This window comes from Drosophila tropicalis, unplaced genomic scaffold (assembly GCF_018151085.1).
Source record: "Drosophila tropicalis isolate 14030-0801.00 unplaced genomic scaffold, ASM1815108v1 contig_867, whole genome shotgun sequence".
NCBI lineage: Eukaryota > Metazoa > Arthropoda > Insecta > Diptera > Drosophilidae > Drosophila > Drosophila tropicalis.
Genome location: NW_027173362.1, coordinates 2,642,517 through 2,664,936, shown reverse-complemented (window position 1 = coordinate 2,664,936; position 22,420 = coordinate 2,642,517). Strand labels below are relative to the sequence as shown.

Below are 22,420 nucleotides of genomic sequence, written 5' to 3'. Positions count from 1 at the left end.
ATCGAACTAGTTTGTATAGACAACAGATTAAAGTTTACATCAGCGACTCTCATGTCTATAATACTTTTTTATTTTTTATTTTTTTGGTTTTTCTCTACTGTAATCATTATTTTAGTTTTACTTTAGAGTAGTTAGCTAGAACCATTTAATAATAAAAAAAAAAAAAAAAGAATACCATTTTTCGCTATACGCATTTCATTCAGTTTTCTTTATCTTATGGTTTGTTTTTTCACTAACGAGGTAACATTTAAACGAATTTTCTTATCACTTAATTATGAATTGTGTTTTTTTTTTTTTTTTTATTTTCTTCGTTTTATCGTATTTCCGTATGCATTTTATTATTATGGTGGTTTTTTTTCTTTTCTTTTTTGTCTGAAACATTCATTCATACTATACCACCGAAAACTTGATTAGCAATGTTTAAGTTTGATAATGATTTGAGTTCGGAATTGTTTTTTCCCTCCCCCAACTTTCTCTCTGTGTTAGAGATGATGATTATAATGAGCCATTTCTCTAGGGTTCTCTCACTTTCTCTATATGCGTGTGTGTGTTTGTTTGTGTATACGTTTTCTTTTTCAGTGGCTGTCGTATAATTACAATTTAATTAAGCTATAATAATAATCGCCGTTTGTTATTACTACTCCGGCCAATTGCTACCAACTCATACCCATGTTCATGTTCACGTTCATGTTCATGGGGCTCAACCGTCGCATCCGGCTTTATTGTTGTCCTTGATCTCATTGAGTTTTCATTCAACTTTGTTCTTGTTGCTGTCGGCGGCCTTTGTCTGCCATAACAATACATTGCTTTTGTTGTTGTCGCTCTTGTTGTTATGCTTCTTCTTGTACGCAATGTTGTTGCCATTAGTACCAATAAGGCTAATAGAAATGTCTTTATTAGTTGCATTGTTCTTGCTATTGTTGTTTTTGCTGCCACTGGGTCAGCTCCGCTGCCAGTATCCGCATCTTGGTTGCGGTCCTTGTATAAACGACCATTTTGATTGCGTGAACCATCCTCGTGACGATTCTCCTTAAGTACCACTTCGTTTTTCTGGATGATTCAAAATAGGTTGTATGTGTGTATGTGTGTGTGTGTTTATGTGAGTGCGTAAGTTGTTGTTATGTCATATAATTCATTGCATATTTTTGAGCTTCTGATGTAAACTTACCGTAACCTCATTTAAATCATCATCACGTAAATTTTTCTTGCCAGGACGCTCCATTTCTGTAAAGATACACAAATTTCATGGCTTAGGGCTTGCTTGAGTTTGTTTTAATTAAAGTTTCGAGTCGTCCAATATGCTTTCAAAATATACAATTTGCTTAGATTCGATTATCAAAACAATTTTAGTTACTACTATATCTGATAACTAAAGCCATAGGCGGGTTTAGCACTAGAAAAATGGGGTAAATTTGCTCCTTTAATTATGCAATAGGCTGCAAAAGTTTTAACTAATATTAACAGAAATTAGGCATTTCAAAGTAAACTTTCTTTTTCACTGAGCTTAACGTGACTCACGTCAAATGAATACTTCAATTAACTAGTTTCTTCATTGCCTTGCGCTATGATTTAAATCAAAATTTACAAGTGAAGTCCAGTGAATGGAATTGTTTTCATATTTAGCTAAAATCAAATAAAAGGAATGCAATGTATAGTTACTATTGTTGTTGGTAACAAGAGAGAGTTCTTTTTAATTGAGACAAGGTAAATTAGTTTGGTCCATTAGAAAATTGAGGCATGTGTGTATATTGAAAATTGTTCAATTTTGGTAATAAGATCTGTTTTATTTGACTTGCACATGAATGTGCATTGTTATTTCATGTTACAAATAGAAATTCTTGACATTAATGCAAAACGAATTGCAATTATGAAGAGGGAAAGGAAAAGTGAATTTGATATGCAATTTTCCTGAATTTCCGTTCGACTGAAATCAAAAGTATGTTAATCACATAATAAATACATAAATTGGTAAAATTTATTTCAAAAAGAAAACATTAGTTCAAGAATTCGAGGTATGCTTATTTGGCCAGATATCCTTTTTGTTTTTGCCATAAATTACATAAATTTAAATAATAGAGGTCCTTAGTTATGCAAGCGTGTTGATAGGACTAAAGACGATTTTGTTCTTTACCTTGATAAAGACTTAGGTGACTGATATAGCCACAACAAAGATAGAGAGTTATGTGAATAATTGATGAAACATGTGAAACGAAATCTGGCTCAAATTTGGTAATTGGCCAAAGATTCTAACATTACTTAATTTCATCTTATATATGTATGTATGTATGTACCTACCGTATAATCGTATTGTGCCTTCAGTATCGCCGATGCTATTCTTTGATATACATTTATAGCCACCAAAATCGCTCGATTGTAATCGTTTTATATGTAAAATCATTTCAATGGCATACATATTGTTCTCCTTCTCCGTTAGGGCATAACGATCGCCAGCAATAATCATTTCACCTAAAAAAACAAAAAGAAATGGAAAGAAAAAAAATTAAACGAAACGAATTCAGTTTAGGTGATGTGATGAGATGAGAAATGAAGTCATGAATACGAAGCGGGAGAGCAACATGAATGAGAATGCGGCAAAGAAGACGATGATGAAGATAAGGAGGTCATATCCAGATGGAACAAAGAGAGAAACAAGAATGAGAGATGAGAGTAGGTGTTGCCGTAGATGATGAAATTTCTGACGAAGTTCACCACGTTTTCGTTGTCACGTTTGCAATATACGTCAAATGCAGTTGACAAAAGGCAACGGCAACGGCAACGACAACGGCCACGGCAACTACTCTTACATGCCACATCTCTAGAACACCTCATCGTCATCTTCGTCTCCATCTCCATCGCCATCGCCATCGCCATCTCCATCTCCATCTCTATTCTCGTTCCCTGTTTTCACTCTCATCCCATCAACCTCATCGCCATTCTTTGGCGCCAACTGAAAAAATATTTTAGCTTCGAACACGAACCAAATAAAGACAAATTGCGGCATTGAAAGGTTTATAAAGTTTCCAACGAGCAGTTGAAAATGCTAAATGAAAAATTCAATTCGTTGCCACCCACACTATATTTTGGGTCCTCACACCCACTTCTGGTGCTCGCCAGGCAAACACAAACTTTTGGCTTACCATTCTCACGCTGCCAATAATTGATGGCCTTTGGCGATGCTTCGACATTGCAAATTAATGTGACATCCGTTAGGACCGGAGCGCCGACCAATTGATTTGGCACTTGCACCAAAGGATGAACTGCAAAGGGAAAGAAAGAAAGAAAGCACAAGAAATGAATGAATGAGTGAATGAGATATGTAGTGTGAGTAGAAAATTGCTAGAAAGTGAGCAAAGTCATCGTCTGGTTTGACCTTGCCCACAATCGACTGGCAATTAGTGCCCTTACTTCCCCTTACCCTTAGAGAGAGAGAGAGAGAGAGAGAGAGAAAAAAGAATCCTACTCAAAATCTCTGGAGCCGCTTACTATGGTTGTCAGACGGATTGCTTGGTTGTTCCTTCACCCGTTATTTGTTAATGGCAGCTGCAAACAGCAGCAGCAACAACAACAACAACTGATACGATTTTAATTGAAAATGAATTATTTTGTTGTTAGAAGAGAGAAGTGAACGACAACGAACCAACGAAACGAGACTAGGAAGGAACCAACCAACACCAACAATAACAACAACAATTCTGGTCACAAATGGGAAAACAACAACAAGAACAAAAAAAAATGCCATTTTGGTCTCTGTTACTAGAGTCTGCGGATAAATCCTTTTATTATACCTTGTCTCATGGACCTATTCGAAAGGGTATATTAGTTTTGCTTCACTTACATTCAAAAATATGACTGAAAGTCGTTCGATCTAAATTTTGTTTGTTATTGTCTGTTATTAATTTTAATTTTAATTTCATTTTCCTTTTCTTTTTTTTTTTTGTGGTAAAGAAAGAGTATCGGCAATTTTTTAATAGCTTGGAGGGTTCCTCACATTTTTTCCTTCGGGTCATGTTGACTGGTTTTCATTTTTGCGTGTTCCTTTCTGTTATTTTTCGTGTTCTGTTGAGATTTTGTTGTGTTTTTGTTGTTGTTGCCTCTCCTTGTCTTTGACCCCGCAGTCTTGGGTGTGTGTTGATGGTACCCGGGTAAGCCACCAACTGACTGCAGGGCTGACCATCATTGTTTTTGGCTTTTCAACTTTGCCACGTTGTTTGACTATTTGGCTGTTTGCCCGGCTGTTGCCTTCGATTTCTTTTTTGCCCTTCCCCACCACTCCCCGTGCCATTCATTCATTCATTCTTTTTAAGTTTGTTTTTTTCTCTGTGCCTTTCTGTCTCGTTTGTTTGTTTGTTTTTTGGCTGCATTCAAGCGTTCATTATTGGTCAATTTATTGGATTTGTGCATGCCACACTTACACCCTCTCTTCTGTGTATGTGTGTGTGTTTGCAACATATGTCATGTGTTCATTCCCGTGTTGTGTAATTTCTCTAGCAAATAGTTGTTGCTGAAATTGCTGCATTGCCTATCACTTATTGAAAAATCAATTTGTTTTAATATAGTTTTGGTTTAGCACATGCCACTCAAGCTGTTGCCACACATTGTGTGTGTGTGTGATTGTGCCTTTGTGTGCGACAAAGAATTGTTGTAAAAACAAAATGCAAAAATTGTGTTTTCAAATTGAATTTCTTGAAATGATATACAGAGAAACATTCCTACATGGATGCATATGCACTTTTTAGGTACTAACTTCTATGTGAAAGTGAATTTCTACAATTTGTAATATACAATTTATAGTTTTTTGTTTAATTATAGAGCAGTGAAAGTGTTCTAATGAAATTAAATATAGATTGCACCATTTATGAGAACAATATGTAACAAAAAGTAAGGAAACGTTCATAAACCAGTTCATAATGCATAAAAAGTGTTCGATAACAGATCGAACTATCAACCTTTATCTTGCCTATTTGGGCCCTATTGCCAATGCTGTGTATCATCACGACGAAACTTGTTAGTTATGACTTGAACTATCAGTTAAGGAAGTGAAACAAACATGGACACTTGCCCTTATCACCCATATCGGACTACATTGCGTATACGCAATTTCGTATTTATAAGCATTTACGTACACCTTCAAATTAAAGACACCGTCACAGCTGAATAAAAAACCTATTGATGAGCCCAATGTGGATTTCAATTTGTCAGTTTAAAAAATGCTTTAAAAATACCTCAATTGTCTGTTAAACATCTTTACTTTAGTACATTACTAAAATATTGGTATATGTTATCATATTTGTTGTTTATAATTGATTGAATTGGCTACTAATGCACCATATTCCTAAGCGCAATATTTGAAGTTGAATTTTCAGGCCTTTGGATTATTTATAGTGAAAATATTTACACTGAACATCAAATTTTGATACAACAAATGCTGAGTGGTTTGGATTCTGTATCAATATCTCAAAGTCAAACATTTTTCGGTTGTGCAGAGTGGAAAAATGAAAACAAAGAATGTGTTTTAGTTATGGAAAGCAAAGATTAAGTGCACTTGAGCGCTGCATCATGTCTAATACATTCTTATTTTTATGGAATGTTAAACTACGTTTCCTGTTTTTATACCCTTGCAAAAAGAGTATATTAATTTTGGTCAGAACGCATAGATGGCAGCATTTCCGACCATATAAAGTATATATATTCTTGATCAGCATGACGAGACGAGTTCATATAGCCATGTCAGTCTGTCCGTCCGTCTGGATCAACGCAAACTACTCCTAGACTATTGGACTATTAGAGCTACAGAGTTGAAATTTGCATGTAGGCTTGTATATACTGCACAGTTTGTATATCTCGGATTCAGCCGGATCGGACCACTATATTATGTAGCTCCCATACAAACAGCAAAGTCACGAACAGTGACTTTTGTCAAAACCTTCGTTACTAGTTACGCGATTGCTTTAAAATAAAACATTAGACTTTAAAGAAACCCTTTAAAACGATTTTCCACTTTGAAGACAATAGGTAAGGAAAGAGTAACAAAAAACTTGCAAGGGTATACAAACTTTGACGCGGTCGAAGTTAGCCCCTGCCTCTAAAACTTGAGTCCTCTTTTTTGGCGTTCCAATCACTTTTCTCAGTTTGTTTTTACCTACTGTTCCAGCTTTCGAGTTTATGCCATTTATGTAAATTTTTTTTCTTACTATTTTTTGTGTAATGAAAATTCTTTTGATTACTGCAAAATATTTTCAATTAATGAATTTCGTCAGCATCCGGTTTTGCCGAAATTGAAAGATTCACAAGTACAAAAAGACAAAATTATTCCAAATATGGACACTTCCGGGGAAGTTCAGACACTCCTGACTTTCCTCTTGGAAAGGAACACCGTGAAAGTGAAGTGAAATTGTCTGGTTTGTGATACAATTTTCATAACTTTTATTCAAGAGTGAATCGATTGGAGATGCTCCACAAAGTATTTATATTTAACCCGATTCGGTGCTAGCTTCAGTAGAAGAAGAAGAGCTTGTCGAAGTAGATGATGTGGAAGTGCTGGTGGAGCTTTCAGTGGTTGTGCTACAGTTGTGGCGATGATGATGACCGCCATGGCCACGTCCACCACGATGACCCCGATGTTGATAGCCACGACGTCCGCCGTCTGAACTGTCGCCAGAGCGGAAACGTCTGGCGTTATAGCCTACTACACTACGTCTAGAACCACCACCGCCACCACCACCACCACCACCACCGCCTCGTACTCTGAAGCCCATACCGCGGGAATTACCGCCACCACCGCCTCTGCCACCTCTTCCACGTTGACCCTCGACCAGGACCACAGCGACCAGTATTAATAGAACAAGAGTTATATAGCCACGCATATCTCCAATGGTAGGTTGCTTCGATCGGTTGTAGAAAAGAAACTGTCGCTTCTCATTGCATGTTTCACACCTTTTATAGGTACTTGTCGTGTGAACGTCATTTGTGTGCTTAGCTGGAAAGCGAAGACATCAATGTCATGGACAAGGCCATCTTTATTTTTTCTCCTTTTTCTCTTTCTCTTCTTTTTTGTTCTGCTATTTAGCCAAATTTAAATGTACTTTTATATATTCTATGTATTTTGTTATAAACAAAACAGCTGCTTAATATTTTTGAGCAAAATTGTATTCCAAATATTTGCAATTTATGGTGACGCTTAACGCCGCAAAGTCTTAAACTGGCACTGGGACTCATCCAGCAATAGAACAGATATGTATTTTAATATATATATTAGTATAAATACATACAAACTTATATAAATAGTCATGTTATTTGCTTTAGCCAAACGTTTGTTTTAAGTTCATAAGTATTAGTACATATTTTAAATTTAATTTACACACTAAACTTTTCTACGTATTGAAAGCAAATGATAAACCAATATTAGCATAAACTTTAATATTTATACCATGCACTCACAGGGTGGAGTGGTATATTGATGACAATAAATTGTAGATTTCGGTTGAAGGAAGTGTTTTAGATCTCATAAGGTATCCACACATATACATAGATGTATAAATGATCAGCTTTATCTAAAAACTTTAACTATCTACAAATTCAAACTAAAGAAAGGAGGCGGATATATGTATGTAAATACATAATAATCAATATCTGATTAAGTTTATTATTCATTTCGAGGATAATCGCATAAGAAAAAGTTTATCTGTCCAAAATTATTGTTGACTTAGTCATTTATATGACGTCTCTATGATATGGTGGCCCGATCCGGCTGTTTTAGCGATACCCATGCAAAATTTTTGTACTTTAGCGGCCTAGGAGGAATTTGCGCTGATATAGCCGGACGGATAGATAAGGCTATATGAACAGTTTTTGTCGCGCTGATCGAGACCATACAAATATGTGTACGTGGATACTTTGTTTGGTCGGAGATGGCTTCTTTAATAAATCCAAATAAATAAGTCATGGTGCATCTGAACACAGTTTGTAATTCGATTATGAAGTTAATGGATTTCCCATTTCTCCCCGCTAAGAATTTGTTGTTGATTTAATAAATAGTATCAGATTTGACCAACTATTTTGATTGACAACTTTATTGGAGTTCATTTAACGTAAAGAATTAATGTTTGTCTGAACATTATGTTGGGTTTGGTGTAGGTTTTTGTCTATTTAACTTTTTGAGCTAGTATCTGATTGGCAAGTTTAACCACAAAATGGAATTACTAACTTAAGGCTTGTGAGTATTTAACGCTAATTTTCCGTATCTCGTCGCCGCGTCAATGAAACCCAAAGAGCCACTTAATTTTCTGATTAAAATCAATCAAGCAAAGCTCCAAAGCAACTTAAGAAGTCCAATACATATAAAGGGAGAGGCAGAAGGTTAAAAATGTAAGCACAAAATCAAAGGAAAAATGTAGGAAAAACACAGTGAAATAAGCGAGTGAGAAAAAACGTAAGGAAAACTCCTCTCATTGCCAGCTTAGTTTGTTGTTTGGCGAGAAGAAATCACTTCAAGCATCAATGCACAATGCCAAGGGCAGGAAGCTAGGATGTGATGCGATGCGATGTAATGAAGGAGGAATAGACAAAGCGGACATACGATGAATTCACATACATATGTACATACATATGTATGAATATATGGTGGTTTCTGTTTTTTTTTTGCTTGCTTTAAATTGAAATTGAGACGCAGCTCACAAAAGGCAAAAAGCTGATAGCAATAAAAGAGCTAGAAGTGGAGCCCACACTGACAGCTGGATTTTTCTTCTTCTTTCTTTTTGCAAATGGAAATGAAATGACAAAGGCAACAAAATTACGCACACACACACACGGCTTTATACACCTTCACACACACTCATTGGTTGTGGGGAAAAAAAATCAGAAAACACAATACGGGAGAGCAAAAAACGAAAGAGAAGGAAAAAAAAGAAATAATGAAATGAAAATTAATTTTTGCGGCATCTCCCATGCACAGAGCGTACTTGTGTCCCCACCCCATCTCCATACCCCCCACTCCCGCATCTCTATACTCACTTTCCCTCGTTACACCATTCTTAGCACATTTTCACACCCGTGTCAATATAATTTCTTGATAAGATCTTGCCATGTTTCGCTTCTAGTGGTAAGTACCTATTTCACCTCCATCGCCTGCATGTTGTTGTGCCAAATTCCATTAACTTTAATGTAAAAGAGCGGAAACTGCCCTTAACAATTACTTGTACGTACCCACCAATCTAGCTAGCTAGCTAGCTAGCCAGCATTTCCACCTACCCTAACATCGTTGGCCCATTGGGCCACCAACTTTCGACTCTTTCAGACCTCAACCTTTGGCAAAAAAAAAAAAAAAAGTTTACTCTTTCTGAAACGTGACGTTGCCTGTCTGAGTAATGCGTTTAGAAAGTTTGCTGGCCACGTGAAATAAAAACGGAAACACTTGCAGTTAAACTTTTTATGATACCTAGTACCCATCCATAGATACAAATTCCAGGACTCGTTCAACGCGAACCCTGGCCATAAAAGGGCCATGGGCTAAAATCAATAATCATGTACATATGTGTGTAAATCGTTAGAGATCATTATTGGACTATTCATAATTCTCAATTCAGTTTCTCTTAGGACAGACTCAAGTCAAAATATGGACACAAGAAAGACCCTCGAGCTATGCCTACAATTTTTCGCCATATAAAAGATGCAGCTTATCTAATCGTCCTAGGCAGGTCAACTTTATTAATATCAATTTCTATAATGTACTCACAGTGCACCTGTAGCTTCATTCGTTTGCTCACTGTTGGCGGCACTCCATTCGAGGCGATACACATATAGGCACCCATTTCCGATCGCGTGACTTTTGAAAGAGTTAACATTTCGCCCTCAACTGCTTGAGCTGTAAATAACAACAACAAGAACAATGACAAGAAGATTGACATGCGGTTGGTTAGCCTGTTTCATGCAAAAAGCACAAAAATATGTATGTATGTATGCATTACCACAATGTGTCACTCACCTTTCGTCTTTTGATGCACACCATTGCGTGCTATAATCTCCCTGCCATCTTCCCGACGCCATGTGATCTTTGGCTTTGGGTGTCCACGGGCACGGCATATTAGTTTGGCAGAGCCCCCTTCGGGCACCATCATATCGCCAGAGGTTTCCTCATTAATAATATCCGGTGGTATAACCACCTCCAGCGTGGCTGTCTGAAAACAAAACAAAAACGAAGGGCAAAGCAGACAAATTTTCATTAAAGTCTTTTAAACTAAACGAAGTAAGTAAGTCGTCTTGCCGACTGCTGTTCATATGCTTTTTACAAGCATAACTCTTTTTCTCGCTTACTGAAGCACATGAGCACCCTTAAGCCCCCAATAGTCAACGGACAAATCCGGCCTAATGCATAACTTGGCTAGTTTTAGTCCTGTTTTGATCAAAATTTGGATATTGCTGCAAATTTGATTACATAAGCTAGAAAACTACGGGACACATCTAATATCAAGTGAGTTTACTAAGCGAATGTACATACCAAATATGGTGTCTCCAGCTGGAATAGTCTTTGAAAATACGCCTCAGTATAAGGCGTGGCAACCTTGAACTAAACTTGATCACTTTACATACTACACGAGTCTATATACCAAATTTGGGGGCTCTAGTTTTTACAGTCTCCGAGATTTAGGTGTTTATACGGACGGACAGACGGACATTTGTAGCTACTTTGACTTGGCTGTTGATGCTGATCAAGAGTATATACATACATATATACTTTATGGGGTCGGAGAAGCTTCCATCTACTTGTTACATACATTTTGGCGATTTTAATATACCAATTCACGTTATGGGTGCATGGTACAAAAATGCAAAATTCTTTCACTTCTCCTTGGAAATGCAAGGTAAGTCATTAGATTATTTCATTTTCTAAAAATGTTCTATTTTTCTACATCAGCATATCGATTGGATAAGAAAAATCCAATAAGTCGAAGCATGGATTTAAACAATTGCGTCACTAAATCATCATAGAGCAATTCCCAAGCGAAGGAAAACCAATTATTAAGGATGAAATTTTGACAATTGCGACAAAAGTTTGGCAATATTTTATATATTTATTTTAAAGAGATAAATTTATTTTAGTCAACTGTTTTGCCGACTCTTAAGAAAGCTTTGTTAACCACTTTTCGACTCCTGCATACAGGATGTAAGTATTTCTCGACAAAAAAAGTGTTGTGTCCCTATTTGTTTTCAAGATTTGTTGAGTTTTACTGTTTGCCAGCATTTTACTGCAACGCTATCAATTTTAATTTTCCACACTTTGAAAAAAAAAGGACAATATACCAGAAAATAAAACAGTCAAAACGACAGCAAAAACAAAACAAAACCAAAATTAAAACGAGAGAGAGAGAGAGCGTATAATGAAATTATTCTGTGAATGTTATGGAGCTGCAATTTGGCCCATATGTCTTTGACTTGTGGTGGCTCATCTCATGCTCAAACGATGCCAGAGGCGGCCTATCTATCCACCAGCATACACACACACAAATCTACGTATGGAACTGGAGGAAACAGAGATGTAGACAGCGGTGGGAGGCGGCGGTAGTTATGGGAGGTAGCGGTGGCGGTGGCGGTGGTGGTGGTAGAGGGTGGTGACATTTAAACACGATATATAAACAATGAAGCGCTTTAATGACAAAAATAAATAACAAACAATGCGGCATTGCAGCCAGTGTGGAAGAAGGACAGACAGATCCAGAGATGTCATGAGGGAGTACGCCTGAGTCTCATGTGACGTTGGCATCGCTACTCGAGTCGAGTCGAGTCGAGTTGAGTTGGCAGCGCCCTGCATGCGACATCCAGGCTACATACAACCATTTTTTTCTCCCCTCCTCCCCGACCGACCTATTAAATGTTCTTCTTCTCTCTTCACTCTTCATATGTGCAAAACGATTGCGTTTTCAATTTCATTTCATGGCAAGAAAAAGCATGGCCGGAAGGGTGGACTGGGACTGGGACTGGGTAGGTGAATGTTTGGAAAATGGTTTTCCCAACGACAACGCCGCCAACGTCGACGACGACGACGACGACGACTTCGTGTAATAAAATCAACCTAACAAAGCGAATTGAGTGAAAAGCAAATATGAGACAAATAAAAAACAAACAGGCTTGACGTTGCTTTCAGCTTCATTCACCATGTTGCTCTTGTTCTTCTCAGTTGCGTTTTAAGCCTTTTTGATACCCTGCCCACTGTACTGGGTATATTAGCTTCACTTGAAATCTACACCCATATAATCATAAAATTATTGTGGACCTGTTCCAAAAAGCACACACACACACACTTGCCACCAAATATCAGTCTGGATGTACATAAGTTAATATGTAAAAAGAAAGGATATACAATATTTGGATAAGAATTTGTGGATTTTATAGTCATGAGTTGAAATGTATGAATATCGCAATGTGTCATGTCTGTCAACTGCACTGAAACCGCAAAATATAAACCAAAAGGAACAAATTTAAAGATCATCAGCATTATTATCATTAACATCATTATTAACCAACTTTTACGATATCATAAATATTGTGGCGAATGTAAATTCACTCATTGTATCGAAAGCAACCTGTGTAATCAGTACTTCTCTATAAGAAACAAAATTAAATATCAATCAAAACAAGTAATTTAAAATTACTCTTGATTTTGTAAAGAAAATTAAGTAAAAACAAGTTTATCATCGCTCTAAGATTAGTTTAACTTAACAAATTATAGAATGTCCCAAATAGCAATGGAAAAAAGGATCTTCTACTAACCTTCTTAATTCACTTAACCAACGTTCTATCCATCGAACAACTTTTACGAGATCCCAATATTAACAAAAATGGAAATTAATCCTACATTTATTTTTTATCCTGTGTAAGGAATTTTAGAGCAGCCTACAAGGTGGAATCATCTAGTTTAAGGCCTAGCTAAAGCTAGCTTAAGAATTAAAAGTAAATTTAACTAACTCTTATTATTAAAAGACTTGAGGTCAATTCATTTTTTGAATATTCAAAAATCGATCATAGTTTTTAATTAGATAAGGTAGATTGTGGCTATGAGTTTTTTATACTTCTATGACGTTTTCCAACACTATTCAACTCGAAGTACTTTGTTTCTTCAATCAAATATAAGAGTACATTAAAAGCAGTATCGAATGAGTTATCACCGAATCAAATAATAATGTACTGCTATTTATATATATATATATAAATATATATATATTTGCTACTTCTATGACGTTTTTCAACACTGTCCAGCTTCTTTCAGCGCGCAAATATCAATCAAATGAGATATCACTGAATTAGTACTGAGTACCAACTAACCCAACTGTACGATTCACTTTCATTAGGCAGAGCTGCTAAAAGACAACTGACGAAAATTAAAAAGGCCTCCTTTTTTGCAAGTGTTTAAAGAAAAAAACAAAACTAACTAAAGTCAAATATTCCAGTGTGGCCTTAAACCTTCCACTTTCGTTCCTGCTCTCTCTCTCTCTTTATCCACCTGTCCACATGCATCTAGGTTCCTTTGACTGACATTTTGCATTTTTTCCCATCCGCTTCATTTAAAAGTTAACCACAGAAGCAGAAGCAAGTGCTGAAGCACCACTTCAACCAATCTATGGGGCCATCGTTTCATTGTCGATATATCGTTATATATATGAACTATATAGTAAATTGTACTTACTTGCATTTTCATGGGATCTGTGTTGACCTGACACATGTATTTGCCGGCATCCTCCATTTTGACGCTACGTATGTTCAATGTCCATGTGTTGTAGTCATTGTGTGTTACCGATAATCGATCATTGTTGGTTATCACATGCTCATGGATGGCCAGAATTGCCTTTGCATCGGCCTTAATCCAGGCAACCTGATGTTGGGTGTAGCCAATGGCAGATTGGGATTGGATGTGCAAGTGGGTATGGATAGTTGATGACAGGGGCATTTTGTATGTGTGTGTGTGTGTGTGTGGGGTGTTGATGTTGATGTTGGTGTTGATGATGATGACGATGAAGACGATGTTCCCAGTTGCATATCAAAGTGATTGCGTGTGTGTGCCAGATGTTTGGCAAAATTGCAGTTTGATATGTCAGCAGTTGAGTTGACCAATGGTTATTGTTAATGCCCATTATTGGCATCATTCGCGTCATTCATTATCATTGTCATTTTCATTGTCATTGTCATTGTCATTGTCGTCGTCATCAGCAGCATCATCATCATCATCATCATAGTCATTGTCCGTTAAAACCAGAGTATAGTTTCAGCAAATTTCCGGTTTGTTATCGCAGTGATTGTTGTTGTTAAAATCGATTTGCGGATGTATTAGAATTTTAGTTGCCAAGTTTTCGTGACCATTGTGGGTTAGTTAGATGTGATGGCCGAGTAAAGGCATAAGAATGTTAGGGGGTTTATATGCAGTATCGTTGACAATGTTGGCATAGTAGTTGCAGTAGTTTTTGGGTTCGTTGGCGTTGGCGTTGGCGTTGTCGTTGTCGTTGTCGTCAGATGTCAGCGCAATTTGACGCCATTCAACCGTTTTTGTTGCCACAACAAGGCGCAGGCGTTTTTGCAGGTTGGTTTGGGTTTTTTGTCCCCATTTTTAGAATGGTTTGAGAAGGGATATTTCAAGTGCAATTAGTGGAATTGGGTTTGTGGTTTTGTTGTTTGGTTTTGAGTTTGTATTTGTGTGTGTGTGTGTGTGTGTATGTGTATGTGTGTGTGTATGAGTGAGTGGAAAAAAGAACATTCAGCAATTAGTTAACATTTCCAGCTTATGTCATAGCCTTATTCTTGCTTCCTTGTCGGAACTGACAAAAACAACCAAAACACAAAAATCCACAAAGTATAAAACACACAGACATTCAACGATTTTTTTGTTTTTTTTTTTTTTTTTTTTTGGTTTTCTTTGCATATTTGTTAGTCTGTGTACTGTGCCACATATGCATGTATGTACATATGTACAAACATATGAAGAGCCCAGTTTACACAAAAAAAAAAGAAAAAAAAATGGGGAAAAATTCAAAAAAATATCTTTATACATATGTATGAACAAATGGGTGCAGTTGGCGGTGCATTTTGAAGCGGCTAATCAGTTGGTATTAACAAGCAGACCATGCAAAAAAACAAACGAAACGAAAGAAAAAACCAAACTAAAACCAAAAAAGAATGGAAAACAAACCACAACAGCAACAACAATACGGGATAAGCAGGGGGGGACAACAAAAGCATAAAGTGTACGGTGGGGGATAGGTAGGGTAAATATAAAAATCAACCGAATGTAACAATACAAAGAGAAAAAAAATTACATTGCCTACTTATGCGGGCATAATATTTCCTCTTGTGTTTATTTTTCTTTTTTACATTGCTGTTAACTTTTCTGATCCCGTTGTAAGTTTAGAGTTTTAATTAGCATTATGACAGCGTCATACTAAGCTCAGTTTTTCTCTTTCTCTCTTTTTTTTTTTAGTTTTTTAATTCTTCTCTTGTGCTTTGCATTGCCTTCTCTCGTTAAAAGTTTAGTTATTTAAGCTGCTTGCCGTGGCACATGGAATTTTTCAATCTGATAGGGTGAAAATGAAAGGAATTGAAATGAAATGTGCTAATTACAAATGTAAATTTAACTTTTCAAAACATAATTTCTTCAAATAAATAATTGCAAATTGTGTAATTGAGTACAAAGGGAAGTCAAATGAGAAGAAATGTTTAACCATGGCCACAGTTGGCCACAGAGTTTGCAATAAATGGTTATCTTAAAAGTTAACATTTAAGTATTTTATGATACTGATAATCATATTAATTAAATTTATGTTGTTTCCTTTTGTCTAAAAGTTTCATATTCGAAGTGATTCTACACGGGAAGTAGATTACATTAGTTCAAGTTAATAAAGTTTAGAGTTTAGGAATAATATTAATAACATTGTTTTTTAAGGAATATTTGGAACGGCAAGCATTTTTAACAAATGGACGTTTCAGAAGTTTATATCTTATAATATACAAATTCAGTATTGAATTAACCATTATTGGTTCTATTATGCTGTCAGTCAATACGTAAATCCAGCTGAGTCTCTGAAGTCGTTTTCCCAATTCGCTTGAAAAAAAATGGAAAGAACCGATTCGAACAGGGAAAAAATCTGAAAGTAGCCAACACTTGGCCATAGAAGGATGACAATAAGCGTGTTTGTCTGTTTGATGTTGTTGTCCTGCAATTCGCTCTTTATTTATTTACTCAATAAAGCAAATTTATTGAGTAATGCCAAGTGGGCGGAACGGATGGCAAAAAGGCGCCCAGTGATAGACAAAGGCAGAAAAGGATTGCGACTAAAAGCAGAAAAGAATACAAAAATAGCCGAAAAATTCAATGGAAAACCAGGAGATTAATTTGATTGTTGCCCATAACGAATATTTGCATACCCTTTGCAGCTTAAATTCGAAAATAAATAAATATGGATTACTATCTCTCCAAACGTTTTAATTATTGTTATTTGAATATAAACCAAAATAAATTTAACAACAAAATTTTTTAGTATTAAAAATGTATAAAAAACTTGGAGAAAAACTTAATATTAAATAATTTTCCTAATTCTTGAGTCCCTAGACTTTTATTTCGGAATAATCCTTATCTTTATCTTTCATGTTCAGCTAGATATTAAGGAACTATTTGAATCATGTCAAGTTTGTAATTTAAATATTTATATGTTGCAAAGTTTTTGTTGAATTTAGTGTACTCTTTTTGTTAGGGAATCAACAAAAAACGAAGGGGTGGGACGACAAAAAACAGAAATGTGAAAAAGTTTTAAAAATGTAAATGCAAATAAAGCGGAAGAGCAAATGTCATAAAGTAAGGCTACAGTTACACAGAGAGGACTATATAAAGGACTACAAAAATATACAGACACTCAGACAAACTCACACACATAAAGACACCCGCACACACACACACACACACACACATTCATATGTAAATACAAATAAACATACACATACAGAATAAAATTTGGTGCAAAGTTTGTTTCGGTTTTAACTCGGTGCGCTTGAATTTATTTTTATATTCATATTTGTTCAACCAAACTAAAGAACAAAAAACTATATATATATATATATATAGATTTATATATATACATATAAATATATGGAAAAATATATAATTTTAAAACGAAAATTAAAGTAGGTGGTGGAGAAGAGAAGAAGAGAGAAAATGAAAGCAACAATGCAACGATTAATGCGACTATAGGTCGCATTTTATTTTGTTGTTGTTGTTATTGTTATTGTTGTTGTCAAACATAAAAAAAACAATTCCTTTTGATCGTTCATTTATAGTTTTATAGTTGATGTTGAGAACCTGAAAATGGAAATCTTTAATTATGCAAAAACCAATCGGCAGTTGGATCGGATTCATTAAGAAAAATGCTTTCGCATTATTGCACTTCTGGCGCTTGAGAAGAATTGAGGGGATTAAGGATAATTGGGGTGGGGTGAATAGGGAATGGAGAGGGGGGATTTCCCTTGGAATCTTTTTGAGCTTTAGCTGTAGCAGCAACGTTTCGAGTTCGTTTCGTTACGTTTCGCGGAATGCAATTTATTTGATTATATTGGCAATATTTTCATACGTATATTTATTTATTGTTTAAATAAAATGTCATTCCCATTTTTCTCCCTATCTCGTACAGTCTCCCTCTCTCTCTGCCTGTCTCTCTCTCTGTCATTCTCACTCGCTTATTCCATTATTGATTCGCCCCTGCTCAAGTGCTCCTGTGTTGCGCCCCTGTATTTTGGCCTTGTTTTTTGTTTGATTGAAACATCGAAGGATTTATTTGAAATGGCGTTTTTATTTATGAGGCCATTTCGTTGATTAACTCTCTTTGACGTGCGTTGCAAATGGAGAGCAAGCAAGAGAGCATGATGTACAGACAGACAGAGACAGAGATGGAGAAAAAGATAGAGCAAGGGGGTATAAAGAGTGTGAGAAGGGGTTATTGAGGGAGCAAAGTGACAGAAATGCATTCAATACCAAAACCAAGAAAACAAAACAGAAAGAATTTACTGAAAATTTGCAGTAAAATGTAGCTTTTCTTTTTTTTTCGTTTTTTTTACCAACGCGGGTCTATCGCCATTTTAGAAAAATCCGTGCATTCTACACTGAGAAAAGAATAATTGGAATAACAAAGGCTTTAACTTCAAAGTAAAGAATTGGACAATGAATGTCTAATTTTGGCAATGACATTCCCAGAATGTTATGTGATTGTAGCTTTGATATCGATTAACCTACTCAAAGTATTCCTGACCAGTCGATAGGTCAAACCAAATGGTTAAAACAGCTCTCTTATCTGACCATTACTTTCGGAGTGAGTCGATATTTGAATGAATTTCCTCTTTACTCTTTTTTTCTTTTTCAATTTGTTGTTAATTTATCCTTTTCCATATGAATTAAATGTTTGCCCAATTCAATTGGCAATTGTATATATATTTTGTTTAGTGTAAAATGATTAACAATATTAATTCTGTATTTACATTTAATTTACGTTAAACCAATGACTGCATTCCCAACAGACATCGGCTATATGTATGTATATGTTTGGAAAAAATAAACCAAAAGCACAAGAGCACACACACTCACACTCCCACACACACACAAACAAATTTTGTTTCACAGTTTAAATGGTTTTGGATGCATTTTTTGCTTTTCCCTTCCCAATACCTCTACTCCACTCCACACATTTTCCACGATTTTCTTCACACATTGGATGAGTGCGCAAAAAGTGATATCCGAAACCTGAATAGACTGCCGAATATCCAATTATACGTCATCTCGTTGCGAGTGGGGCTTACTGTTACTACTGGTGCTACGGACACTTTATCGAATGACCTTTGGTAGAGCCAATGTACAGCAGTGGTCAGTGGGTTAGCGCATTTTGATTTTGTCAAATTTGAATTTGACTTTCTCGTTACCCAAGTAATTTAATTACCAAATTTGTTTTCAGTAGTTTATTGATAATTGTGTTGAGATAACGACACGTAAATGTCGTCTTGCCAGATTTCGATGTTTCCAGCTGGTCAATTGTTTAGTGCACTCTTTTCAAAATCTTTAATATTATACTCAGACATGAGTATATTTTGAAAAAAGTTGTAAATCTAGGTAATCTGAGATTAACTGCATACCAAAAATGTTTAAATTTTTTGGGGGAAATCGAAATTTTAGGTTCTTCTTTGTAATTCTTGAGGCCTTTTGGCTTGAGGCCGTTTTGCAACATCAATTTATACTAAAGGAGTTTTTCTTGACTTACGTATGAAAGAAAATTGAATTTCCCGTCGAATGATACATGTTTTATAAAAATCCGACAAAAATTAGATAGTTTTTAACGCCTCCCATTAGTAAAAATTAGGTAAGCAACTTTTTTCATACATTCTCCATCTCTTTCTTTGAATGAATGACAGAAAAGTCAATCAGACGTATATAAATGAAAATCGAGTTTGAGTAAATGACTAAGACCCATTCGCACAACATTCAAACGTAATCAAAACGAATCGAGTGAGTTAAAGTTGGCCTCCAACTCAAATTAAACTAGAACAAGAATACAAATCTTTTTCTTTTATAAAAAGTATCTAGAAAATAGCTTCAGAAGGAAAAGACCTTGTTCTTTAGACCTTCTTGGGCTCTCCACCCTTGATCATGATCATGTTTCCAACTTTGTTTTCCACTGGTGAAGCAATATTGAAAGGTAAAGTATTTATATTTTCTAAACTTGTGGCAATTAGACTAAATTTCAAATTGGACAATTTAAATTATTCGAATTGATTTTCATTGCATTTTATAGCTTTGACACTTAATTCAATGCCTTATGTTAAGAGTTACTTATTTTGTAAAGTTATCATTCATTCAATTGAATTCATTACGAAATGATTTATTCAACAACATTGAATAGAATATTTTATATTCAATTGTTTTCAATGTGAGTAGAGTGACTTGAAATGCTTTATTCATTTACTTTATTCATTAATTGTAAATTGTAAGGTTTGTTGTTGTTATTGTTCGGTTTTGTTAACAACAATTGATTACAATTGAGTGGCATACTATCAAATCAAATTGTGTATAAATACTTTATGAATTGAAAAATTTCATTTCTAACGACCTCTTACCGCCAATTCTCTGACTGGTTTGTTCCCTTCTGCCCTGCCCTGCATGGCCCCCTCCCCCACCCCCTTCACTAACGGAATTCAAGCCAATTGCCATTATTCATTTTTGATATTTCATTGCTCTCATCTTTTTTGGCGGCCCCACAAATTTGCGGTATTTGGTCATAAATTAAGTGTTGTGAGTGCTAATAATAATATTATACCAGATGATAAAAACAATAAGCTGGGGCATCATTTTTCCGATTTTTGCCATTGTGAATAACAACGCATATTTCGTTATGTTTATTTTAATTTGTATGTATGTACATACAATACATAAGTAGTTGCCATTGCAGTAGCAATTGTTGCTGCTGTTGCTGCTGCTGTTGTTGTTATTGTTGCTGTTGCAATTGCTGTTATTATTATTATGGTTGTTGTCATACATTTAAGTGGGTATGTATGTATGTAGTTATTATTATTATTATTATTATTGAAATTTAGGTTTTTTGTTTTTTGGGTTGCTGTGCATTGGTGCGTTAAATATGCAGAGTGCTATTATATAGTTATAAGTAAGTAAGTAGATATAATATATATACTTATATATACATATATATGTATATATAGGTTTACTGTACGATTATGGCTTTTTAACTAGAGATATACATATATATATGTAGTTGAATAGGAGTAGTAGTAATTGTGGTAGGTGCGCTTAAAGATTACATAACTGATTATTATTAATTATTAGTTTTGTGCAGTTTTTTGTTTTTGGTGAGAAAAGGTTTTATTATATTATGGTATAGACTTTTGTTGTTTTAACATTATTTATTATTTTTTTTTTGCTTTTGTGTTATTTAGGGTGCACTTGAAATGGAGATATGAGAAACGGAAAAAAGTACAGATGACTCAAAATGAGAAGAAAATGGAAACGGAAACGATAATGGTAACAGAAAAGGTAAACGATGTTAAATTCAAATATGTAAATTGAAACGCTGAGTGTTTTATAAAACCGATACATACCTTTGCTGGGGCTGACGCACCGTCACCACTCACCCGATGACCACCCAGATTGTTGACCACACAGGTAAAGGTTGCATCCCGTCCCTGGGCCACTGTCACATTCTCCAATGGTATGACAAAGTCCGGCTCGAAGGCGCCCACTGAAGAGATTTTGTTTGAAACGGAAAGATCTTCATTTCAAATTTGGAGAGAGATTTCCATGAAGATAAAAACATTAAAAATATATTGAACAATTAACGAATTTCGATTACAACAAATGCACAAATGTCAGCTGTTTGTGTATGTGTGTGTGTGTGTGTCTGTGTGTGTATCTGTTTGTGAAATGGAAACGGCATGTTAACGATTGGCAAATTAAATATGCTTAAGCTATACACTTATGGTTAACGATATCGCTTAATTTGAATAAGGCAAGGCATTTAATTGTCGAAATAAAAACGAAAGCAAAGCAAAATATATTCAAACGTTTAAAATAATTACAATAATCGATATTGATATATCGACAAATCGATTCGGTTATCGTTACGTACTTATTTGCCCAAACGTTTTATCCCACGCCAGAAATGCTTTCACACTTACCAATGCAGCTGCTGAATAACATCAACAAAATCAATTGCCAGCAATAAGCAGATCCAGAAGCAGTTGCCACTCTGGCCCCTCCTCCTCTTCGTCCTTCTTTAGCTAATGTTGTTGTGCCAGCTCTTAGAAGTCGTCGATTTCCATTGGTAATCTCAAGACGCGCCAGTTTGGGACTGATATATCTCTGATGACGATTGCTTACCATGGGGCAATCTGTTTGGTTCGACAACGAATTGAGTTTCTTGCTTATAAGTTGATTGCCATTGACGGCGATATTTAGTTCGCCGATCATTTTGTGGTTCACCGTTACAGTCATCATAAAATTAATGTTTCAGTTGGCAATAACATGATCTTAATGAGGTGATTTGATTTGCTTGAAGATTAATTTTGCTGCTGGCAAACAAACAGAGAAATAGGGCACAATATGTACTTAAATATATTCAATATACAAATATGTTTGATGATCTTATAGATGATATTTGAATGTAAAGAAAAACAACACAGATAACAGCAAATATCTTAGGGTAGTCCATTTGTCCTGATAAGTGCAATAACTCATTCAATTCGAAATGGAACATCAACCAAATAAGCTTAGCAAAATAACATTGGAGAGCGAGTGCCCAATCACGATACATTTCTTGCAGGTTCCAGCAAAACAAGGATTTAGTATTTATTGCTGAATAAGTTCAAAAGAGACTTAAATTAAAGTACACCGTTTGATTCC

The 22,420-nt window shown here is 35.5% G+C and overlaps 1 protein-coding gene across 4 annotated transcripts; it reads right to left on the bottom strand.

Moving 5' to 3' along the window:
• Nucleotides 1-292: 292 nt before the first annotated feature.
• Nucleotides 293-22,014, bottom strand: DIP-beta (Dpr-interacting protein beta). 4 transcript variants are annotated; one of them, XM_068298552.1, is made up of 9 exons: nt 21,697-22,014; nt 21,121-21,290; nt 13,676-13,861; nt 9,980-10,172; nt 9,731-9,859; nt 3,138-3,257; nt 2,296-2,466; nt 1,169-1,224; nt 293-1,050 (listed from the first exon to the last, which is right to left on the bottom strand). In XM_068298552.1, exons 1-9 carry the CDS (start codon nt 22,010-22,012, stop codon nt 610-612), a joined length of 1,782 nt encoding a protein of 593 aa, XP_068154653.1. In that variant the 5' UTR covers nt 22,013-22,014; the 3' UTR covers nt 293-609. The 4 variants fall into 4 exon arrangements, with proteins under 4 accessions (XP_068154653.1, XP_068154655.1, XP_068154654.1 ...); XM_068298554.1 differs by having other exon boundaries at nt 21,154-21,290; XM_068298553.1 differs by having other exon boundaries at nt 21,121-21,260.
• Between the last annotated feature and the right edge of the window lie 406 nt (nt 22,015-22,420).

What these genes read in the sequence shown, in the direction of transcription:
- DIP-beta (XM_068298552.1), bottom strand. Translation starts at nt 22,012, where the DNA reads ATGACTGTAACGGTGAACCACAAAATGATCGGCGAACTAAATATCGCC. An exon ending in GTGCGTCAGCCCCAGCAAAG is followed by an intron (nt 13,862 to 21,120) that starts GTATGTATCGGT and finishes ACCCAACATCAG; the next exon opens with GTTGCCTGGATTAAGGCCGA. An exon ending in TTATTGGCAGCGTGAGAATG is followed by an intron (nt 2,467 to 3,137) that starts GTAAGCCAAAAG and finishes TTGTTTTTTTAG; the next exon opens with GTGAAATGATTATTGCTGGC.